The sequence below is a fragment of the Quercus robur genome, chromosome 8 (genome assembly GCF_932294415.1).
Source record: "Quercus robur chromosome 8, dhQueRobu3.1, whole genome shotgun sequence".
Lineage (NCBI taxonomy): Eukaryota > Viridiplantae > Streptophyta > Magnoliopsida > Fagales > Fagaceae > Quercus > Quercus robur.
In genome coordinates this window covers 633,506-657,265 of record NC_065541.1, presented here as the reverse complement: position 1 = coordinate 657,265, position 23,760 = coordinate 633,506, and the positions used below count along the sequence as shown (strand labels likewise).

Here is a 23,760-nt window from a genome sequence, read left to right as displayed (position 1 = left end):
ATAAAGAACGAATGGAAGGTGTCCGAGGAGGATCTATTCCAGCAATTAGAATAACCCTCCAGAAAGCTCCAATGATAGGGATGTGCTTCATGAACATATGCGAAGGAAGAAAACCCAAAAATACCTAAGGAAAAACTGTTACCACTGCATTAAATGCACTGCAGCTACTTTTCTGGCCGCATTTATATGGAGAAGACCTCAGAACAATGCTGTCTTGGCTACCACAACTCACAGAAAGCCAAAGAAGGTGTTTGATGGGACAGGTACTCAAGTAAGGGCTCAGACGATCAACAAGTGTAAGATCAAGATGATCCAAAGGGAGCTATATAATGTGAGAGATAGGGCTGTAATCGGTTCGGTTCGGTCGGTTTTTTATCCAACCAACCGAAACCAAAATCGAAATTTTCGGTTTTTAAAAGTCTCAACCGAAACTGACCGAAATAGTTGAAAAACTGTCAGTTTTGGTTTGTTTTAGTTTTGGTCGGTTTTTCAGTCAGTTTCGGTTCCTTATCATTTATTTTCTAAGAAAGCAAACAAAGAAAAAAAAAAACAAACCCAGAATATAAAAAAGAGAGAAGAAATTGAAAAAATAAACAACCAAGCACATGGGTTTTTCCAAACCCTTACTTTATTTGCACATAAAAATTGAAAAAATAGCATTGATTCAATATTAAACAAACCCAAGATATAAAAAAGAGAGAGGAAACTATGGAGAAATTAAAGAGAGAGACAGAGGGTCACCGTGACTTCGTGAAAATGAAAAGATTAGCTGACGTGTGGAGACCAGCGTATGGAGGCCAACGTAGGAAGGCCAGCGTGTGGAGGCTGGTGCAGGAAGGGCAACGTGTGGAGGCGGCATGTGGAGGCGTGGAGCGGCGAGAGAAGAGGAGGGACTGAGGACTGAACTCTTTAAAAGATAGAAAAAATTGAGAGAAAAAGTTGGGGAAAGGGGCAGCTAAACTGAAGAAAAGAAAAGGGAAGAATAAAAGAGGGGAGGGGTATTTTCGTATTTATCTCATGCTCTAGAGTTTTAAAAACACAAGCCCCCACGTGAAGGCTCGAACCTGGGATCACTAGCCAAACCACAAAGTAGCGTACCACTAAGCCACCGATCAGTTATGTAATAGAGTTACATAAATATATATATATATATATATATATTCAGTCGGTTCAGTTCGGTTTCGGGTGAAAAAATCCAGCACCGAAACCGAAACTGAACCAAAAATTTGGCAACGTTTCGGTCGGTTTGTTCAATTCGTCGGGTTTTTTGCACACCCTTAGCGAGAGATGATCAACAAGTGTGACCTCCTCGGACTGAAAGTCCATTGATATCAGAATCTCTTATTTAAACAGCACTAATGTTACTGAAGTTTTCACGGTTCTTATTTTCTACTCTTTTTCCCCTAAAAATTCCATCAACCTTTTTCTCCACTCTTATTCCCCTCATAATTCTACCAACAATTTTCAATTCATGCGTGCCATACATTCTACAAACAACTATAAGAAACAACACTTGCAAATATCTATTCGTTCTTTATCTCTTACAAGGTGAGTTACATCTCTTAAGTAGTAACTTTTTTTTTTTTTTTTTAATATTCATGTTGATATGTTTTAGGGGCATAGTTAAGCATGAAAATCTTATTTTTGTTAAATTATTTGTTCGTGCAAATCTTGTTTTTGTATTATATGTTTTGCAACATGAACTGATTTGTATGATATGTTTTAAATTATTTGTCCATGAATTCTGGCCTAAAATTTCATATAGCAAAAATATATTTCAAAATTGACATATATTTCCTTAATATACACGTATGCTATAAGAAAACTAAAAAAAAAAAAAAAAAGGTTAGTATATGCTCATAAACCTTAATATCTAAGTTTTAGGTATAATAATAATAAAGAAAATTGTACGATATTAGAAATTTGTTTGATAATTATCGTATGGATGCATAAGAACATTATATAGTCTGTCTTGTTTTAGAAGAAGCAAAATGAAGAGCTACATAAAATAATTAGCGTAACCATAACAAATCCTTTTAAATGTTAATCTTTTGCTAAGTTACTTAAGAAAAGATAAACAAAAAATAATGGCGTAAATGCTCTTTTCGTCCCTACATTTTGGGGTCATTTTTATTTTGGTCCCTACATTTCTATTTTACCACTTTTAGTTCTTAATCCAATTAACGCTTGTTATTTTAGTCCTTTCAGTCACTCAACTAACAGAAAAAGTTGACGTGGCAAACGGAGTGTATTGTTAACACAGTAAATGCTGACGTGACGAATAAAATAATAATAATAAAATTATTTATTATTTAATAAATGCCAAGTTAGCATAAAATAATAATAAATGCCACCTCAGATCCATTTTAATTGATCAATTTAAAAAAAAAAACCAGAATTAAAAATAAAAAACACATGAATTTAGATCTAACATCCTCTTCATCAAGAACACAGAAGAACATAACCCAGGAAAAATCATACAAACCCAGAATATCTAACACAAAGAACACAAGAAAATCAAACTCAGAAAAATCATAAATGAATATTATACAAAACAAAATCAATCCACATATATACATAAACCAAATTAATAAATAAATAAAACTTGAATTCAGATATGGTAATTCGTTGGTTTCTCCATCTTCATCTCTCTCTCTCAAACACAAAAAAGAAACAAAACAAATCTAAAGTTGGGCTTTGAATCTAACAGCAAACCATGAATACAACAATTACAACCAAATCTAAACAAGGTGGAAACCCAGATCAGTAAAATCATAACCCACAATTACATGGACAAAATTTCAGAACCCAAACCCAAAAATTTTTTCTGAAATTTTTTTATTCTTCTCTTGGAACCAGATTTGGGGAAATTGGATTAGGATTTTAGGGTTTCTTTGTTGATTTTCGATTCCACCATTGAGGGCAAAGAAATCAAATCCATCCCAGTACAACACAACTACAAATCTGAATGGGGAAGAACGAGTTCCTAACCCCAAAAGCGATCGCGAATCGGATCAAAGCGAAGGGGCTCCAGAAGCTCCGATGGTATTGCCAGATGTACTAGAAGCAATGTCTCGATGAGAACAGTTTTAAGAACTCCTTATCGGAGTCGTACCGAGGGCTATTCATACCGCCTCGGCCGGACAAGAGTGTGGTGGAGAGGCAGGTGATGTAGAAACAGGAATTCGTGGAGCAGAGGAGAGTGGCATTGGAGAAGTACCTCCGGAGACTCGCGACGCATCCGATGATCAGGAGAAGCGATGAGCTGAAGGTGTTTTTGCAGGTTCAGGGGAAGTTGCCATTGCTGACGACTACTGATGTGGCTTCGAGGATGCTCGATGGGGCGGTGAAGCTGTCGAAGCAGTTGATGGGGGAGAGCATCGTATTGGCGCCGCACAAGGTGGTGCAACCGGCTAAAGGAGGGAGGGACTTGTTGAGGTTGTTCAAGGAGTTGAAGCAATCCATGACCAATGATTGGATTGGCTCGAAACTAGCTGTGGTAGAGGAAGACAAGGAGTTCTTGGAAAAGAAAGAGAGAGTGAATGATCTGGGTTTCCACCTTAGATTCAAAGCCCAACTTTAGATTTGTTTTGTTTCTTTTCTGTGTTTGAGAGAGAGAGAGATGAAGATGGAGAAACCAATGAATTACCAGATCTAATTTCAAGTTTTATTTATTTATTTTTTTTAATTTGGTTTATGTATATATGTGGATTGATTTTGTTTTGTACAATATTCATTTATGATTTTTTTGAGTTTGATTTTCTTGTATTCTTTGTGTTTGATTTTCTGGGTTTGTATGATTTTTTCTAGGTTGTGCTCTTCTGTGTTCTTGATGAAAAGGATGTTAGATCTAAATTCATGTGTTTTTTTTTTTTTTTTAATTATGTTTTTTTTTAAAAAAAATTGATCAATTAAAATGGATCTGAGATAGCATTTATTATTATTTTATGCTGACTTGGCATTTATTAAATAATAAATAATTTTTTATTATTATTTTATTCGCCACATCAGCATTTACTGTGTCAACAGTACACTCCGTTTGCCACGTCAGCTTTTTCTGTTAGTTGAGTGACGGAAAAGACTAAAATAACAAGCGTTAATTGCATTAAGGACTAAAAGTGGTAAAATAGAAATGTAGGGACCAAAATAGAAATGATTTCAAAATGTAGGGACGAAAAGAGCATTTACACCAAAAATAATTTCAACTACTATAATAGACAGTTATAAATTATCAGTGAACCAATCCTTTTTAATAGAATTCTCTCAGCTCTAGCTATTTAAACATTGAATGTTTTTAATGGATTACCTTCTTATATTGCATTGTAATAGTTGTGTAGTGTTAATATATTAATACTATTGTTATGTTTTAGTATAGATGATAGAAAAGTTATTCATTTTTCTCATCCATTCTGGCAAAATAATTAAACATGGCGAAAATGGGATTTATTACGAAGGACCACCTCCTTCTATGCTTCCATTAAGCATGGTGTTACATTTGAAGATCTATGTGATGAAGTAGCATCCACACTTCATATAAACAGAGAATATTCAAAACTGACTATTTGGTATAGATTTCCTTTTCAATGTCATCCACATCTTGTGACTTACCAACAAGTTTTAGTAGAAGATGATAATGGTGCCAATGCAATATTCGATATGTTAAACTGCTAATATGGATTTGTAAATGCAAAGTTATACGTGGGTGTAGAGCCCATAAGAAGCCATCGAGATGTTTTTCCCATTCGATATGCCAACGAAGGATCGAGTGCATCGTTTAGTTATTCACATGGCGGACACTTCCATGATCCAGATGCCACTCATACTGGTCATTATTCTAAAGATACGGCTTATTCCCCAATCAACATTGGTGGTGCTAACTATCATGTTCCATATACCTATGTTGCAACTGAGGACCAACATGTTCTTTATCGGCCAATGAACACTAGTGATGCTGACTATGATAATCCAACTGAGCATATCACATAAGAGACTACTTGTTTTGAGTTTGAAGCTCAGTATGACCAAACCGTCACTCATAGAGCTACTAATGATCCCAATACACACTGCATAGCTGCTACTACTGAAAATGCGGTCCATACATTATCAGAAAGGATGCGAGCCATGGATAGTGATGACCAACTTGATGACGACGAGGTCCTTGATGATGTTGGAGATGAACAAGAGCCTTTCAATGAACCTAATCATGAAAGCAGTCTAGCTATGGCATTCCATCAACCTTCACACTAAGTTTTTCATAGAACATGTGGGATATTGTGATTGATCCAACCCCACCATTTGAAAAGCCCACTCAGAGTATTTGGGACCCTACCCAAGAGTTTTATGTGGGCTTGCTTTTTGCCGATAAGGATGAACTACAAGCTGCTGTTAAACACTATCACATCAAGAGGAACCAAACATTTTGTGTAAGAGAGTCAGATCGAGCATGTTAGTCTGTAAGGTGTAAACATTGTTCTTGGCGTCTTCGACCATGCTTCCGAGCTACACATGGAGCTTGTTTTTCTTTTTGAAATAATACAAAATTGCACTTCGTTAAAGTTGAAAATAAAAGAAATGGTAAGACAGTTGAACCTAGATGTGAAATCCATAGAACTGACTCTTAACTGCCAATAAAAGATGAAATATATAGTAACAATTTTTAAAATGACATGAGAACCATCACATTTAGATTGAGATACAATACGACTCAAAGCATTGTTCCCAATATTTTTATTTAAAAAATAAATAAAAGCAGCAGTAGCATAAATCTCACCAAAACGCTAAAAACTAATTTTACTAACTTTTCTCAACTGAAGCGCTGATGTCATCGCCACATATTGTTTTTGTTGTCATCATCTTGGTTGATTGTTAAACCTTTTGACGTTTTCAAATACTTAGAACGGATATTACGACTCTTATAGCCATCAATACCTTTTCGAACCTTATGATGAAGGAAGATGAATGGTACACGCTGAATGATCCAATAATGTGACTCTTGCTCTGGATTTTGGGACCAAAATGAGAATTGATCTAAAATGTATGAATTAAAATTGCATTTTCGCTTTTTTTTTTCTCACATTTGATGGTACCATCTTTACAGTGCGCAGTACCAACATCACATGTGATTATACTTTTGTTATATTCAGTGGTTCATTTATTTTTTTTCTCACATTTAATTGTATTATCCTCACATTGTGCAGCACCAACATCACATATGACTATACTTTTGTCACATTCGATAGTTCCCTTATTTTTTCTCACATTTGATGGTACCATTCTCACATTGTGCAGTACCAAAATCACATATGAGTGTATTTTTATCACATTTGGTCGGTGGTTCTCTTATTTTTTTCTCACATTTGATGGTATCATCATCACATTGTGCAGTAACAACATCACATATGATTGTACTTTTGTCACATTCGTTGGTTCCTTTTTTTTTTCTTTAATTTGATGGTACTATCTTCACATTGTGCAGTACCAACATCACATGTGACTGTACTTTTGTCAAATTTAGTCAATGGTTCCCTTATTTTTCTCATATTTGATGGTACATCCTCACATTGTACAGTACCAACATCACATGTAATTGTACTTTTGTAACATTTGGTCGGTGGTTCCATTTTTTTTAATCATATTTGATGGTATCATCCTCACATTTTGCAGTACTAACATCACATGTGACTACATTTTTGTCACATTCGGTGGTTCTCTTATTTTCTCAAATTTGACAGTACCATCCTCACATTATGCAGTATAACATCATATGTGACTGTACTTTTGTCACATTTGGTAATTCTCTTATTTTTTTCTCACATTTGATAGTACTATTCTCACATTGTGTAGTACCAATATCACATGTGAACGTGTTTTTGTCACATTCGGTGATTTCCTTTATTTTTTTCTCACATTTAATGATATTATTCTCACATTGTGCAGTACCAACATACCCTTAAAACCTAGAAAATGACTAATATACCATTAAAACCTAAATAAGGGAAACTAGTCTTCTTTCTCAATCTCATTCAATATTTTTCTCTACTTTGCTCTCCAAAATACATTGGGTAGTGTGTGGTGGCCAAAATTAAACATGGCGTAAAAACAAAAACAAAGAACGTTTACAAAGAACATTTTTTTTTTCAAACAAAGACGTACAAAATATGCTAGTAAAGTCGACACAACTTAGCTATCTTAGAGCATCCGTAGCAGATGTTCTATAAAAAATGCTATTTTGACACACCAAAAGCCTACTTTATTATTTTACCACATCATTTTACAACATACCATTTATCAGATGTTTTACCATTCAATTCTATACATTAAAATAATATATACAACATATTAAAATAATATTTACAACTCATCAAACACAATCAACAGCCACCACACTGCTGACAACAACCAACAGCCACCACCACACAACCACCACATCCTCCACAACCCAAAACACAATTCAAAACAAACCCATAGCCCACCAACAACAAATCGAAAGCCCCACCACCACCACCACCACCTCAACCACAAGCCCCGACAAACCCACTGCCTCCACACCCTCACCCACACCCACTTCCAAACCCAAAACCTTCATAAATGAAGTCAACCCATACTCCAAACCCACCATCTTCCCCCTACACTCTCCGTTACCTCCACGCCATTAGTCCCCTCAATTCCTCGGCCTCAAAACCATCGGTAACTCCGGCCTCCTCAAAGAGTCCGACTTTGGCTCCGACCTCGTCATCGCCGTCATTGACACCGATATTACTCCTAACCACAAAAGCTTCAATGACCAAGACCTCGGACCCATACCCACCCACCGCTGACCCATCCATCAGAACCCATAGCCTAGCCCATCCGAACCCACCCACCTCCGTCAGAACTGAACCTAGCCAACACAATCTAAACCCACACATCACCATCTAAACCCACCCATTGCCCAACCCACCCATCAAACCATAGCCAAAAACAAAAAAACCGTTGCTAGAGAGAGATCGGCGTGGAAGTGATCGTCAGTGTCGGCGTGGAAGAGCAGTGAGGGTGAGAGAACAAAAGATGAGAGGTTGAGAGAGAGGAGAGGATTGGAGTTTAAAAAAAGAGAGAGGAAGAGACTGACGGAGTGATGAGAGAGAAAGATAAATAAAATAATAATAAACCCGTGTGCTATATTGCTCCGTATTGTGCCAAAGTTATCACGGTACTGTAGCATGTCGCAAAAATTTGACAATTTAACACATCTGATAAAACTCTTTTTTTGTGTTTGGTGTGCCAAATGTCAAATATTATAGCATTTAGCACAAATACCACATCTGCTGTGGATGCTCTTAAAGTGACCCCGTTTGGTACACCCACTCAAACACATGTTTTTAGTTTTTAAACAATATTATACGTATTTCTACACACTTTTTTAATTACACGTATTTCTATACATGTTTTCAATTTTTAAGTGCATATACCAAATATCCCTTAAATTTTCTTATTTTACACTCTTTTTTGATGATTGGTCTGTCCTTAATTTTTCTTTTTTTAATTTGTTAGAAAAAGTGAAAAACCAATCTGAGATGTGATTTTGACATAATACCACAGGCATTGAAATGCCATTGAAATAACCTTTTTTTAAAATTATTTTTTATTTTTTTATGTACCATTTTAATTTAAAATCGTAGCAAACTAACAAGTAATAATCGAGTGCAGCAAGCTAGCTTTTTAGAAAGCTCTAAGTGACATTATAGCATGTGCTTTCTCTGTATTGCTATTTGCTGCTTCTACTCTTTTCAATTAGTCATTTTGGCTCACAAAAATGAGGGTCATTACAGAATTTAGAACTAATCAACACATTAATAACTAGTAAATGCTAATATTATTAAATTATGTATTTGTTTGGATACGCGTTGTGTTTGTGTGTCTACATTTTTTTTTTTTTTTTTTCCTTTCCTGCAGCACTCATTTCAGGAGACAATGACTACTGTTTATGCACTGTTTATAAATAGTAGTTGCAACTTTTGACTATTTTAACCCATAAATTTTAATTTTTTCATTAAAAATAAGTCTCACAATATTATTCACATATTTTAAAATTATTTTATTATAATATTTTTAATTTTCAATTTCAATAAAATAAGTTCTATTTAAATAGACTCTACGTCACATAGTCAATTGCCTTGAGATCTACAAACATCAACTTGTCCTGCTAAGTTTTTAATTTCAAAATCAATAGCACGTCCTGTCTGGTATGGAGCCGGGCAATGCTGGCTGTCAATCTGGGATTGCGAGCTAAGGAATTAATTAAGTATTTAATCTTACATTAAAAAAAGAGAGACTCTTATTCTGTATTTTGTAGATTTTTTTTTTTTTTTTGATAAGTTTGTATTTTGTAGAACTTGGAAATTTGAATTTTACCAACTACATCTCAGAGGCAATTGCCTTGAGATCTACAAACATCAACTTGTCCTGCTAAGCTTTTAATTTCAAAATCAATAGCAGGTGCTGTCTGGTATGGAGCCGGGCAATGCTGGCTGTCAATTTGGGATTGGGAGCTTGTTTTTGGTCCGCTAAATGGAGTCTTTTGGTTAAAGTTGGTAAAATCCAAATTTTCGAGATCTACAAAATACAGAATAAGAGTCTCTCTTTTTTTAATGTAAGATTAAATACTTAATTAATTCCTTATATATCTCAGCTGGTTGATTTTCTAAATTTATTTAAAATTTTTATTATTTTATAAAAAAAATTCAAATAAATAATCAATAAGTTGTTTTAGTGGACTCTTTTGAAAGGAAGCATCGAGGTACAAGGTGTGGGGTTACGATGGCCTGCAAAGTAAAAAGCCTAACATGCTATGAGTTACTTTACAGCTGTGGCGTGGTTAGCAAAGCAGACTAATCTGACTCAAAAGCTAGAAAGAAGAAGACAAAAAACTAAGGGAAAGTTGGTGGAAGCTTAATCATACAGAACCCAAATGGTCCATTTGATCATAGGGAAGGAAGAGCCAAATTCAGATGAAATAATGTACGTTTCGTTGGTGTAAGAAGAAAGTCACATGGCGGAGACGGTAGTATCCTCTCTTATCGACAGGCTGGTTCCCTTGCTGACCCAAGAAGCAAAACTGTTGCGAGGCATTCATGGAGAAGTAGCTGACATCAAAGATGAACTGGAGAGCATTCAGTCCTTCCTTAAGGATGCAGATGCAAGGGCGGCAGCAGAAGAAGACATGAGCGAGGGTGTCAAAACATGGGTGAAACAAGTAACAGAAGTCGCTTTCCGCATAGATGTTGCCATCGACCAATACTTGCTTCAGGTGGCACAACGTGGTCCTCGTCGGCGAGGTTTTACTGGTTTTGTTCATAAAACAACTCACTCACTCAAAACATCAAAACCCCGCCATAAGATAGCAAGTGAGATTGAAGAGATCAAAGCATCAGTGCAGAAAATCAAGGCAAGAAGTGAAAGATACGGCTTCCAATCCACTGGTCAAGGATCAAGCAGTGGTGCTCGGAATGTTAGGTGGCAAGACCCTCGAATGGCTTCTCTTTTTCTTGAAGATGTTGACGTTGTGGGCATTGAATCTCCTAAAGATGAATTACTTGGTTGGCTCATAGAAGGACACTCTTACCGTACTGTAGTTTCGGTGGTGGGAATGGGGGGACTTGGCAAGACCACTCTTGTCAAGAAAGTCTATGATCACCATATGATGAGAGAACACTTTGATTGTCATGCTTGGATCTCAGTGTCTCAGTCATACAACATGATGGATCTAGTAAGGAGCATGGTAAAGCAATTTTGCGAGGCAAGAAAGGAGTTTCCTCCTGAGGGAATTGACTCAACAGACAAGATGTCACTAATTAGCAAAGCAAGAGAATATTTACAAGAAAAAAGGTACGTAGTTGTATTTGATGATGTATGGGAAATTGATTTTTGGGGGGAGATAGAACATGCTTTACCTGATAATACAAAAGGTCCAAGGATTTTGATCACAACACGGAAGTTGGATGTTGCTAATTTTTGCAAAAAATCTTCACATGTTAAAGTTCACAACTTGCAACCGCTACTACCTAATAAGGCATGGGAGCTCTTTTGCAAAAGGGCGTTCCAATTTGAACTTGGAGGACACTGTCCCCCAATGTTGGAGAAATTATCTCATGACATTCTTGAGAAGTGTGAAGGATTACCGCTTGCCATTGTTGCTATAGGCGGTCTTTTGTCAACCAGGGAAAAAACTCTCTTTGAATGGCAAAAATTGCATGATAGCCTTGGCTTTGAGTTAGGAATAAATCCTCATCTTGCAGTTGTTAGTAAAATTCTATCCCTAAGTTTTGAAGACCTGCCTTACAACCTCAAATCTTGTTTCTTATATCTTGGTATATATCCAGAGGACTACTCTATAAGATGCAGAAGATTGATTCGACAATGGATAGCCGAAGGTTTTGTGAAAGCAAAGGAGGGTAAAACATTAGAGGAGGTTGCACAAGAATACTTGTCTGAATTAATCCATAGAAGCTTGGTTCAAGTATCAGAGGTTGATTTGGATGGAAAAGTTACACAATGCCGACTCCATGATCTTTTTCGTGAGATCGTACTTCAAAAGATGAAATATTTGAGTTTTTGTCATGTTTTGTCAAAACAAGAGTCAAACTTTGAAGGACCATCTCGACGTATGTCAGTAGATGGAGTTTCATATGGTGTATTGAAGGGATTTGAGGACGCTCACATTCATTCTCTTTTATTCTTCAATATTAATGAATTTCCAATATCCTTCATGAGTAAATTTTTTCAAAATTTCAAGCTTGTGAAAGTATTGGATTATGAAAATACTCCACTAGATCATCTTCCCGAAGAGGTGGGGAATTTATTTCACTTAAGGTATTTAAACTTGAATAATACAAAAGTGAAGACTCTCCCAAACTCCATCGGAAAGTTGCAGAATCTAGAAACTTTGTTAATGTGGCAAACCGCAATACAGGAGATACCAATTACAATCAACAAGCTTCATAAGCTACGTTGTCTTAGAGGCCGCTATGTTGATGCCAAGATGGATATCAGTCTTAATAATTTAAGAGGAGTTAAATTACATTGGAGTATTGGATGCTTAAAGGCCCTGACAGCGCTACGATACGTGGACGCAAATTATGGAGGGGTCAAATTGATTGAAGAGTTGGGGAAGTTGAGTCAATTGACGGATCTTGGCTTGGTAAACCTAACAAGGGAAACTGGGAGGGCTTTGTGTGTCTCTATTGAGAACATGAACTGCTTAAAAGATCTATCTGTAAGTTCGATCAACGAAGATGAGGTCATCGATTTACAGCCCATTTCATCTCCTCCTAAATGTCTTCAATTCCTCCGCATAGAAGGGCGTTTAGCCAAGTTGCCTGACTGGATTTCAGAACTTCAACACCTAGTCTCATTAATGATTTATTGGACAAGGTTGAGCGATGATCCACTCAAAGCATTTCAAAATCTACCTAATCTAGCGGAGCTCAGACTGGGAATGAAAGCATACAATGGAGAGCAGTTGCAAATAGAGAAAGGAGGATTTTCTAAACTGAAGGAGCTAGGTCTCAGTGAATTGTCTGAATTGAATTCATTGAATATAGAAAAAGAAGCATTCCCCCTTCTTGAAAAATTGAGTATTGGGGATTGTCCACAACTGAAGGAGGTACCGTCTGGTTTCCAACACCTCAGAAACCTTAAAGAACTGATTATTACAGATATGCCCACAGAATTCGAAAAAAGTTTGGATCCAGAGCAAGGGTCACATTATTGGATCATTCAGCATGTACCATCCATCTTACTCCTTCACAAGGTTCGCAAAGGTTACTATGGCTATGAGAGCCGCAATCTCCGTTCTAAGTATTTGGAGAGATCAAGAGGTCAAACAATCAACCAAGATGATGACAACAAAAACAATATTAGTGGCGATGACATCAATGCTTCAATTGAGAAAGGTTAGTAAAATAAGTTTTTAGCGTTTTGGTGAGATTTATGCTACTGCTGCTTTTATTTATTTTTTAAGTAAAAATATTGGGAACAATGCTTTGAGTTGTATTGTATCTCAATCTAAATGTGATGGTTCTCTTGTCATTTTAGAAATTGTTACTATATATTTCATCTTTTATTGGCAGTTAAGAATCAGTTCTATGGATTTCACATCTAGGTTCAACTGTCTTACCATTTCTTTTATTTTCAACTTTAACGAAGTGCAATTTTGTATTATTTCAAAAAGAAAAACAAGCTCCATCTAACCTATAATCCCAACAAGGTCAATTTCTTTTCTTTCACTTGTTTTTTAGTTCTTCTTTTCTTATTTTATTTGTTAAGATCATGGGCTTTTGTTTTTTTAATCTCTGTGTATTTTTTGTTGATCTTATTTGATGCTGTTGATGAAGATTGCTTCTTGTTGTGCACTGTTTTCTGAATCCTTGGTTTGTGTCTATTTTTAATGTAAATTGTTGTCTTTGATTTGCTATGTAATCCTTTGTATGGAAATCATGATTGTTTGCAGGGAAAATTACGCTGACCTCGCATAAGGTTTTCAGTTATTACACCCATCTCTCCTCTAGTTTAGAATAAGACACCACCCTTAAAGTTCATACAATTTTACACTAAGCTCCTCTAAATGGCTGAAAAAAGGTTTTAAAATTTCAAAAAAAAGAAAAAGAAAAGAAAAAGCTTTAATCAATCTCAAATTGTTTATTAGAAGGGGTGTGGATGACAGCTTAAGTGACTAGCAAATAAGAAATTCAAAAATTTTTAAAGTCTTTCTTCAATCATCCAAGGGAGTCAATGTAAAAAATTTGTGTAATAGTTTACATTTCAGGGGAGGTGAGTGTCTTAGTACAAACTAGAGGAGAGTTGAGTATAATAACAAAAAAGCTTAGGGCAAGTAAGTGCAATTTCACCATTGTTTTTATGTGTTATGTCCAATTTTTTCTAAGGATTTACTGAAAGTTGAAGAATTTGAGCGTTAAGCGCTAAGGGCAAGCCACACGCCTTAGGACTAATTAGGAGTACCAGATGGTGGGCTCACTGGTTTAGGGATTGACATAAACTTGGACGTTCCAAGTTCTATACACCGCACTATCGGTCCAGGGGATTTCTGAGGTGGCTCATGGCTGGGGAGTGAAATAGTCTGGCCAAAAGTTGAGACACTACTTTTTTATATTAAAAAAAAAAAAAAAAAAAAGCACTAAGGTTTATGACCAGGTTGTCATTTTTAGTTTATGTTGGCTATTTTGGTTTGTTGAAGGTGGAAAGGCCATTGCCGAGTGGTGGTTGGCTAAAAATTATATAAATCACCCGATGTAACTATTGGAGAAGTTGGTCAAGACTCTTATAGCTCAACTAGCACCTCCTGGCATTTCTAACGAGAAAATCTGGGGTTCAAATCTCCTCACCCCATTTTAATTATTGAAAAAAAAAAAAAAAAACTATTGGAGAAGTTTCTTAATACATTATCAATTTTTATCATCAATGACATGAGTAATTGGATTATGGAATAAGTAACTTCGTCTGAATGTCCATTACGATGGCCTGATCTGCCTAACTGTTATGATATTTGAATTATGTAGAAGAAAATGTTACTCCTAGAGGGTGGTGATACTCCAAAGTAGTCCTTATACAATCAATATTAGTTGATAAGTGAAAGCCCTTTTAAGAATACAATGGTGTAGCCTCGTAATTAAATTTCATTGTGTATTGCTACACATTTTGGGCTGAAGTGTGATCTTGTTGTCTTTGCTGATGCTTTACTACTTGGCTTGAATTTGTATTGCAGTAGGTGTGAAAATTGTTCGACAGAGCATGTCCCAAAACAAAGGGGATGACGTTGAACACATGGCGGATGAATATGAAAGAGAAGATGTAGACAATGAGTTTCATGGTAGAGAAAGGGGTGGCTCAGAGTCTGATGTTGATGAATACGACCACTTGGTTTGTATCCCTTGTGAGATCATGTATATGCATATCTCAAGTGAAATAAATATTGTCATGTTGGCATAAGTTAGTGAAGATCATTTACAAAAAAAAAAAAAGAAAAAAAAAAAGGAAATTTGTTATTGTTAGGTTAAAGTATTTTTCTAATGTGATGTAGCCTTTACTTAGGCTAATAAGTATATGTAAGGACTTTCTGGCTCTGGTGCAGAATGGTACTACTGCTGCTCAAGCTAGAAGTGGGAAAGATATCCAGGGGATCCCTTGGGATAGGCTTAGTATCACTAGGGAGAAATACCGGCAAACTAGGCTAGAACAATACAGGAACTATGAAAGCGTCCCTCATTCTGGAGAGGAGTCTCAGAAGGTAATTTTTTTTTTTGGGGGGGTGGGGGGGGGGGGGGGGGGTCATTTTTATATATCAAATTATTATATGACTATGTTGATAATTGTAAGTTAACTGAAGATCAATAAGGTCATTTTTCCTTTTGTTTAAAATCCATTCAAACAGGATTGCAAAGTTACGAAGAAAGGGAGCTCATATTATGAGTTCAGGCGGAATTCAAGATCTGTGAAACCAACCATTCCTCATTTTCAGGTCAGGTGAATGAAAGTTTTTGTAATAACCTGGAGGCTATTTTTTCCCTTTTCATCTTGAATTCAGTGATTTTTTTGCAATCTTGGCTGACATGAAACTGATTTGCACCACCTAATTGATCCTTTTATTTATGTAATTTGCTCAAATGAATTAATATCAGCTCTTTGAGTAATAATTTTGGTCACATATATTTGATAAAATGGGTTAGTTGAATTGCTGTGTTGATATGGACACCAGACACGGATATAACAAAACACAAACACACAGGCATGGGACTTTCTGTAAAATAAGACTTGTGGTATGTTTGGCTGACCTACATTTTTATTGTTTGGTGATGCAGTTGAGGAACGTGGTTTGGGCTACCTCAAAGCATGATGTCTACCTTCTGTCTCATTTTTCTGTCATCCATTGGTCCTCCTTAAATTGCACTAGGCAAGAAGTTCTCAATGTCTCAGGGCATGTTGCACCATCGGAGGTGGGTGTTTGGGATATGATATTTGGTTTTAAAAAAAGCCTTGGTTTTGTATCTTTAATGTAATAAATGTCCATCTTTTGATCTTGAGTATGCTCTTCCATGAAATCTATCTATCTATTTTCTCCCACAGAAACTTCCTGGAAATCTGTTGGAGGGATTTACTCAGACTCAAGTGAGTTCTTTTTCTGTAAAAGAGAAGCTACTAGTTGCTGGAGGATTCCAAGGAGAACTTATTTGTAAGGTAAGTTTCATAGTATTCTGTGTGTGTTTGCATTGATAGATAAGTTGAGTTTTTGGATCCAAGGGGAGGGCGAATGAGAGATTTGAATTAGTGATCATTTGCTTCATGAGGCATGGTCCTTAGCAATTTTGCTATCCTTGAGGTGTCTTCTGTAAATTTTTTCTTAAATGGTAGTCAGAGTCTCAGAGATATTACAGACTGATTAAACATTGCAACTGCAGTAGCAGCCAACCAATGTACATGGCAACAACACATACTTGGCTCTTGCTAGTTTCTTGTGCAATATCAATTTTTTTTATTGGCATTACTTGGAGTGACCTAACCAATGTACATGGCAACAGCACATACTTGGCTCTTGCTAGTTTCTTGTGCAATATCAATTTTTTTTATTGGCATTACTTGGAGTGACCTAGCTATCAAGCTGTCCTTAATGGAATACTGGTACAAGACGAAGAAAACTTCTACAATTTGAGAATGAACTGAGATCTCTCGCTAGGCATTTTGCTAAATGCTATCATCCAGCCACTCTATCCCTTTAAGAGTTATCAAGTTGCATTATGAATATATCGTAAAACATTAAGGCTAATTGTTCTCCTCTTTTATTTTATTTTTCTCAAATTTGCAGCATCTGGATCAGCCTGGAGTTAGTTTTTGTTCCAGGACAACTTCTGATGACAATGCTAGCACCAATTCTGTTGAGATTTATGTCAGCTCCAGGTATTTTTTTTACCCCTTGTCTTGGTGGTGGGACTGAACTTCCAAAACAAACCTAACTGAACTTGTCTTCTTCAATTTCAGTGGTGCATTTCACTTTACAGCTTCAAATAATGATTGTGGAGTTAGAGACTTTGATATGGAGAAATTTCAACTTTCTAAGCACTTCCAATTTCCATGGCCAGTGAATGTGAGCCCCTTAGATTGTATTTTCTGGCTATTTATATCAAGAAATGGACACTTGGTGATTCTTGGTTGTATATGCATAGATAGCATGGGTAGCAAGTTTTACAAGCTTTAAATCATATCTCATGACATACGTGCATATGATGATAGTTTCAATTACATTTCAAATGATGCTTAAATTTTACATTTGCCTGCAACGTGGAACCATGGGGGTGCAACTTGATATTTCAGTGCACTCTTCAGGTCATAGACTGAGATATGTACTAGTACAAATGTAAGTATACAGTTTTCTTTATAAGACTTTTATGTCATGACTTATCCAATTAATGGAATATTGAAACAAAAAATAGTGGATGGAGGGAATGTATTGGGATATCTGTCTTGGCAACAATGGTATGAGTTGTAAAAATGAGAATATTTTGACAAGGCTCAATTGATAGAGTCATATCACATCATTTTGATTGCTTGACCATTTAATGAATTTTTATAATCATTTGGTAGTTATTTGGCTATGTTCCCGTACTCTAGTAATTTTGTTGGACAAGAAGATAATTGTGTAAAATGATGACCTGTTCTTTGAGTCATGGTTGAGATGGTTGTGGTTTAAGATGCATTATATCTCCTTTACTGCTTACAAGTATTAATAGTTTGGATTACATGCAGAGGTTTATGAATGTGAGACACAGTATGTATATCTTTGTTAGTCTTGGACATTGTAGATTATGACCAAATTGCAAATTATAATGGCTAGTTCACTGTTCACATCACAAAGTAACAAGTGGATGATGCACTAGATTGTTTTTACATGCTCTAGTCTACTATTTGCAGCATACTTCTGTGAGTCCTGATGGTAAACTTCTTACAATTGTGGGAGACAACCCAGAAGGCATGCTGGTGGATTCCCAAACTGGAAAGGTACTCAAATTTGTTTTCAATCAATTGTCAGCTAGACTTTATAAGTATTATACATCTAGATCTGCTGCTTTAATGGCTAAGCATGTGTAATTTGAATTTTGATTGTTGTAGACGGTGATGACCTTGTGTGGACACTTGGATTTCTCATTTGCATCAGCATGGCACCCTGATAATGTCACTCTCGCGACTGGAAATCAAGACAAAACCTGCCGGGTTTGGGATGTTCGAAATTTGTCCAAATCAGTTGCTGTTCTGAAGGGCAACATTGGAGCAATTCGTTCTATCCGCTATTCTTCTGATGGTCAGTATATGGCAATGGCAGAGGCTGCTGACTTTGTGCATGTCTATGATGCAAAAAATGGATATGAGAAGGAACAGGAGATTGATTTCTTTGGAGAAATAGCAGGCATATCATTTAGTCCAGACGCTGAGTCAGAGTCTCTTTTTATTGGAGTGTGGGATCGTACATATGCTAGCGCTAGTCTCCTTGAGTATGGCCGATGCTCCCTTGTTGCAGGAAATTCTACGTGTTAGAGATATATTAACCCATTAAAATAGGCTAAGCTAAGTCTCCTACTTCTACCTACAAGTAAATGATTTGGTTTAGCCCATTCTAATTAGCTAATGTATCTCTAACACTACATAACAATAATCTGGATTCTCTAAGTGCTTTACAATAATTTATAAAAATACATGGATAATTTACATTTTATACCTAATAATATTCTTAAATTTTTTTTTAAAGAGTTGACAAAATATAAAAATGACTATCAATAATATTTAAATTATATATATAGAAATTATATTATGCATTTTATTGTATATTTTTAAGTGTATTCATACATTTGCATAGAGTTACAAACTAGTATTAAATAAATTAAAATGGTTACATATTTTGAAACTCTAATTGTTAAATTGGATATTCTTTATATTTTTAATACGCATGTCAAATTTTGTGTCAATCAAGTATTATTTACTATTTGATTCACTAACTTATATTTTATGCGTAATTTTAGACTACAAAGACTTAAAATTTAAATATTTAATTGATAACATATCTATTGATCTTTGATTTTTTGAAAAGTTTGTAAACATGAAGGATAGTACAATGAATGAAACTTGAAATATGAATTTATAATATGTCTTTCAGGTCTATTGAACTCACCATTTGAATGAGCTTAAAGGAACTTTGTTCATGACAGTTAGCTATTAATTAACCCATAATCATGATGATACACAACATAGGTAAAATGCAAAATTTTCTATATAAGTATGGTCAATAACTATAAAGAATCAGTCGAGTGGCATCAATTTTTTTATTTTTATTTTTTAAGAGATTGTGGCATCATCTTGGTGTTAGTGAATTTTGGAGATTCAATCTAGGAAATCAAATAGTGTCTTTTTCTCCTTAGTTTCTTTTGAAAGTTAGTGGAGCTCAAATACGTCAATACGTCATTGTCCAAATAGGTTAGAAATCAATTGAGTAAGCACGTTACTTTAATTTTTTTTTAGGGTAAACCACATTCTTAGAAAAGAAATAATCAAATGAGAACAAGTTGGCCTTCAAGAATAGAAAAAGGTTATATGTATGTAATGAAGATGGTAAAATATTGGGCATGATGGGCTTACCTTAATGGGCCTGACGGATTGGGTCTCTTGGGCCTGCGTAAGTATGGTCCCAGCTTTGAAGGCCCATCACTGCTGACGCAGCGAGGGCCCATGATCCGGAAATGGGAATCCTTGCTCACCACGTTTGGAAGAATTGGGAATAGAGTCCCACATTGAAAAGATGTGGAAACCAAAAAGGGAAAGTCAACCCCTTATCACTATAAAAAGGCGTAATATCCACAGAAACCGAGGTGAGCTTTTATGAACCCTCTCTAACGCACTAAGTAAAACAAAGGAATTCTAACTTGACCGTCGGAGAGCCTTCGGCCGGCACCACACCGGTGCTTCTCTGAAGGATTCTTTTGTTTGTTTCGTCGTGCAGGTTCTATTCGAGTCGCGAGTACGGTGTGACCCATTGGTGACGGTTTTCGACGTCATCAGTTGGCGCCGTCTGTGGGAAGACGACCGGGTACGGTAACATTTCCTAGATAAAGGAGTTACATGGTACTCACGTGCTCGATGGCAACCACAAATGACGTCCAAGAAGAAGCCCCTACGACTGCCCTTGAGAGACAGGTCAAGACGCTCGCCGCAGCCGTGGAGCGCCTCACCAAACAAAACCACGACCTGACGGAGCAGCTGAATCAAAAGAGTGCAGCCGTGAATAGCCAAGGAGAAGATCAAGAAGGGAACAGTGAGGAAAGGAGAAATAATGACGGACCACAGGAGAGTAACGCCCCGAGCAAACAAGTGCGACGGGACGCTAGCATCCCCTCAGTGACGGACACAGCTCCACAACCCATCATCGCGGAGATGCAGGCGATGAAGGAACAGATGGAAGTCCTGATGAACGCTCTCAAGGGGCGAGTGTCCAGCGATCTTGACGACCTTGTCAACCGGACTGACTCGCCATTTACGGCGTCCGTCAACTCCTTCCCCCTGCCGAGTAAGTTCCGCATGCCGAGCATGGACAGTTATGACGGAATCAAGGACCCCTTCGATCACCTAGAGACCTTCAAGACCCTGATGCACCTTCAGGGAGTGGCGGACGCAATTATGTGTAGGGCATTCCCTACATCCCTGAAGGGCGCGGCAAGGATTTGGTTCAGCCGGCTGACACCAAACTCCATCGGCACCTTCAGGGAGCTGAGCGCTCAGTTCACTACGCACTTCATCGGAGGACATCGGTATAAGAAGTCCACAGCTTGTTTAATGAATATCAAGCAGAGAGAGGAGGAGACGTTACGGGCCTACATATCACGCTTCAATAAAGAAGCGCTCACGATCGACGAAGCCGACGACAAGATATTGGTGGCAGCATTCACGAACGGGCTGAAGGGGGGTAAGTTTTTGTTCTCCCTATACAAAAACGACCCAAAGACCATGTCAGAGGTGCTTTACAGGGCCACCAAGTACATGAACGCTGAAGACGCATTGTTAGCCCGAGAAGACAGACCCAAGAAAAGGGACAGACAAGAGGACCCCCGACAGGACCAGGGGCGAAAGAGAGGACGGATGGGAGATCGAAGGGAGGAGAGACGCCCAAAACCAATGGGCGGAAGGTTCACAAGTTTCACTCCGTTGACCGCCCCGATAGACCAAGTCCTAATGCAGATTAAGGACGAAGGATCCCTGACGTTTCCGGGAAAGCTGAAGAGTGATCCCAACAAAAGGTCCAAAGACAAATACTGCCGCTTCCACCGTGACCATGGTCACGACACGGCCGACTGCTATGATTTGAAGCAACAAATCGAAACCCTTATCCGACAAGGGAAATTGAAGAAGTTCGTCAGTAAGGAGAGAACGGATCAACCCCCACAAGAACAACACCCCCGCCGAGAGAACGAGCGACCAAGGCCCCCATTGGGGGACATAAGGATGATAATTGGAGGAACAGGTGCGGCCGGATCGTCAAAAAAGGCTCGCAAAACATATCTTCGGATGGTACAGAATGTCCAATTAGCAGGCACAGTGCCAAAGATGGCAAGAAGGGAAGGCCCTATTATCGGGTTCTCGGAAGAGGATGCAAGGCGCCTACACCATCCACACGACGATGCCCTCGTCGTCACCTTGCGGGCAGGCGATTACAACATCCACCGAGTGTTGGTCGACAACGGTAGTTCGGCCGACATCTTGTATTATCCGGCGTTCCAACAAATGAGGATTGATAGGGAGCTGCTGATACCAACAAACGCCCCGCTCGTTGGTTTCGGAGGGATGCTCGTTGGTTTCGGAGGGAGTAGAATATTCCCTTTGGGCGCAGTCACGTTATCGGTGACGGTAGGAGATTACCCACAACAAATCACCAAGGACGTAACATTCTTGGTGGTCGATTGCTCGTCAGCCTACAATGCTATTATTGGGCGACCCACGCTCAACTCGTGGAAGGCGGCAACATCAACTTACCACCTGATGATCAAGTTCCCAACAGAGTATGGGGTAGGAGAGCTACGCGGAAGTCAAATTGCCGCACGAGAATGCTACGTAGCTATGATGGAGGTGGAAGACCAGATCCAGGCTTTGAACATAGAAGAACACCGAACGACGACAGAACCTACAGAGTAGCTAGAGGAGATAACTCTCGACGGTTCCAATCCAGACCGAACCACCAGGATCGGAACGCTTGCAAAACCCGCAATCCGTCAAGAGCTCGTGGCTTTCCTGAGAAGCAATAAGGATGTGTTCGCCTGGAGCCATGACGATATGCCAGGAATCGATCCCTCGGTCATGGTACATAAGTTGAACGTGTTACCCTCGTTTCCACCCGTCCGACAAAAGAAGAGAGTATTCGCCCCGGAACGAGACCAAGCAATAGCGGAAGAGGTCCGCAAACTCCAAGATGCAAGCTTCATCAGGGAAGTCTACTACCCCGATTGGCTGGCGAATGTGGTAATGGTGAAGAAAACGAGTGGCAAATGGCGGATGTGCGTGGACTTCACCGATCTTAACAAAGCATGCCCCAAAGATAGCTATCCCCTTCCAAGGGTCGACATCCTAGTGGACTCGACAGCTCAACACCAATTGCTAAGCTTCATGGATGCTTTCTCGGGTTATAACCAGATCCGCATGCACGAGGACGACCAGGAGAAGACTTCGTTTGTAACCAGTCAAGGTCTCTTCTGTTACAAAGTAATGTCATTCGGTCTGAAGAATGCAGGGGCAACATACCAGAGACTAATGAACAAGATGTTCGCACAGCAAATCGGGAGGAACGTCTAAGTTTATGTCGACGACATGCTGGTGAAGAGCCGGAAGGAGGAAGACCATTTGGAAGATCTCAAGGAAACATTCGGCACACTTCAATCCTACAACATGAAGCTCAATCCAGGAAAGTGCGCGTTTGGTGTAACGGCAGGAAAATTCCTAGGATTCATGGTATCTCAAAGGGGGATTGAAGCAAACCCGGACAAAATCCGAGCCATAATGGAGATGGCCCCCCCGAGAAACGTGAAGGAAGTACAGAGCCTTAACGGCAAGGTAGCGGCATTGAATAGATTCGTGTCGAGAGCGACGGACAAATGTTTACCTTTCTTCCGAACATTGAAAAAGTCATTCGAGTGGACGGACGAGTGTCAACAAGCATTCGAGGAGTTAAAAACCTATCTATCTTCACCACCTCTACTGAGCCCCTCGCAACCAGGTGAAGAGCTCTTCCTCTATTTGGCCGTCTCCACTGTGGCCGTCAGCGCGGCCTTAATCAGAGAGGAGGACAGGGCACAGAAGCCCGTGTACTACACCAGCCGGGCGCTCCGCGGTGCCGAGGAAAGATACCAACCTATGGAGAAACTCGCTTTTGCGTTGGTCACGGCGGCTCGCAAGCTCAAGCCTTACTTTCAAGCCCATACCGTGAACGTAATGACCGACAAGCCCTTGCGAAGGGCACTAAGTAATCCTGAGGCCGCAGGTCGACTGACGCTGTGGGTAATAGAATTGAGTGAGTTTGACATCAAATACCGTCCACGTGTGGCCATTAAAGGACAAGCTGTAGCCGACTTCATAGCAGAGTTTACGCATGACGCGGACAAGGGGGCAGAAGAACCCCCCCAGTGGAACATCTACACCGACGGATCATCTAATAAGCGAGTTGGAGGAGCCGGCATAATATTGCTG

The 23,760-nt window shown here is 38.4% G+C and overlaps 3 protein-coding genes across 10 annotated transcripts in view; 1 reads left to right on the top strand and 2 right to left on the bottom strand.

The window, feature by feature from the left end:
• LOC126694085 (pentatricopeptide repeat-containing protein At3g54980, mitochondrial-like) overlaps nucleotides 1-23,760 on the bottom strand; it is a 70,386-nt gene that overhangs the window by 11,459 nt on the left and 35,167 nt on the right. The window lies entirely within an intron of this gene.
• Nucleotides 1-23,760, bottom strand: part of LOC126694090 (actin-related protein 8) — a 77,953-nt gene that overhangs the window by 36,910 nt on the left and 17,283 nt on the right. The gene's annotated exons all lie outside the window — the stretch shown is intronic.
• LOC126694083 (disease resistance protein RPM1-like) overlaps nucleotides 9,860-23,760 on the top strand; it is a 59,061-nt gene continuing 45,160 nt past the window's right edge. Inside the window, exons 1-10 of one of the 5 annotated variants that reach the window (XM_050390123.1) lie at nucleotides 9,867-12,929; nucleotides 14,759-14,913; nucleotides 15,125-15,280; nucleotides 15,425-15,511; nucleotides 15,852-15,986; nucleotides 16,117-16,227; nucleotides 16,853-16,944; nucleotides 17,026-17,131; nucleotides 17,956-18,042; nucleotides 18,154-18,625. In XM_050390123.1, the coding sequence (XP_050246080.1) occupies nucleotides 10,028-12,929; nucleotides 14,759-14,913; nucleotides 15,125-15,280; nucleotides 15,425-15,511; nucleotides 15,852-15,986; nucleotides 16,117-16,227; nucleotides 16,853-16,944; nucleotides 17,026-17,131; nucleotides 17,956-18,042; nucleotides 18,154-18,576 (4,254 nt within the window). In that variant the 5' untranslated portion in view covers nucleotides 9,867-10,027 and the 3' untranslated portion in view covers nucleotides 18,577-18,625. Of the gene's footprint in view, nucleotides 12,930-14,758; nucleotides 14,914-15,124; nucleotides 15,281-15,424; nucleotides 15,512-15,851; nucleotides 15,987-16,116; nucleotides 16,228-16,852; nucleotides 16,945-17,025; nucleotides 17,132-17,955; nucleotides 18,043-18,153; nucleotides 18,765-23,760 lie in introns of those variants that run through there. The other 4 variants (XM_050390122.1, XR_007645595.1, XR_007645596.1 and 1 more) reach the window with 4 other exon arrangements.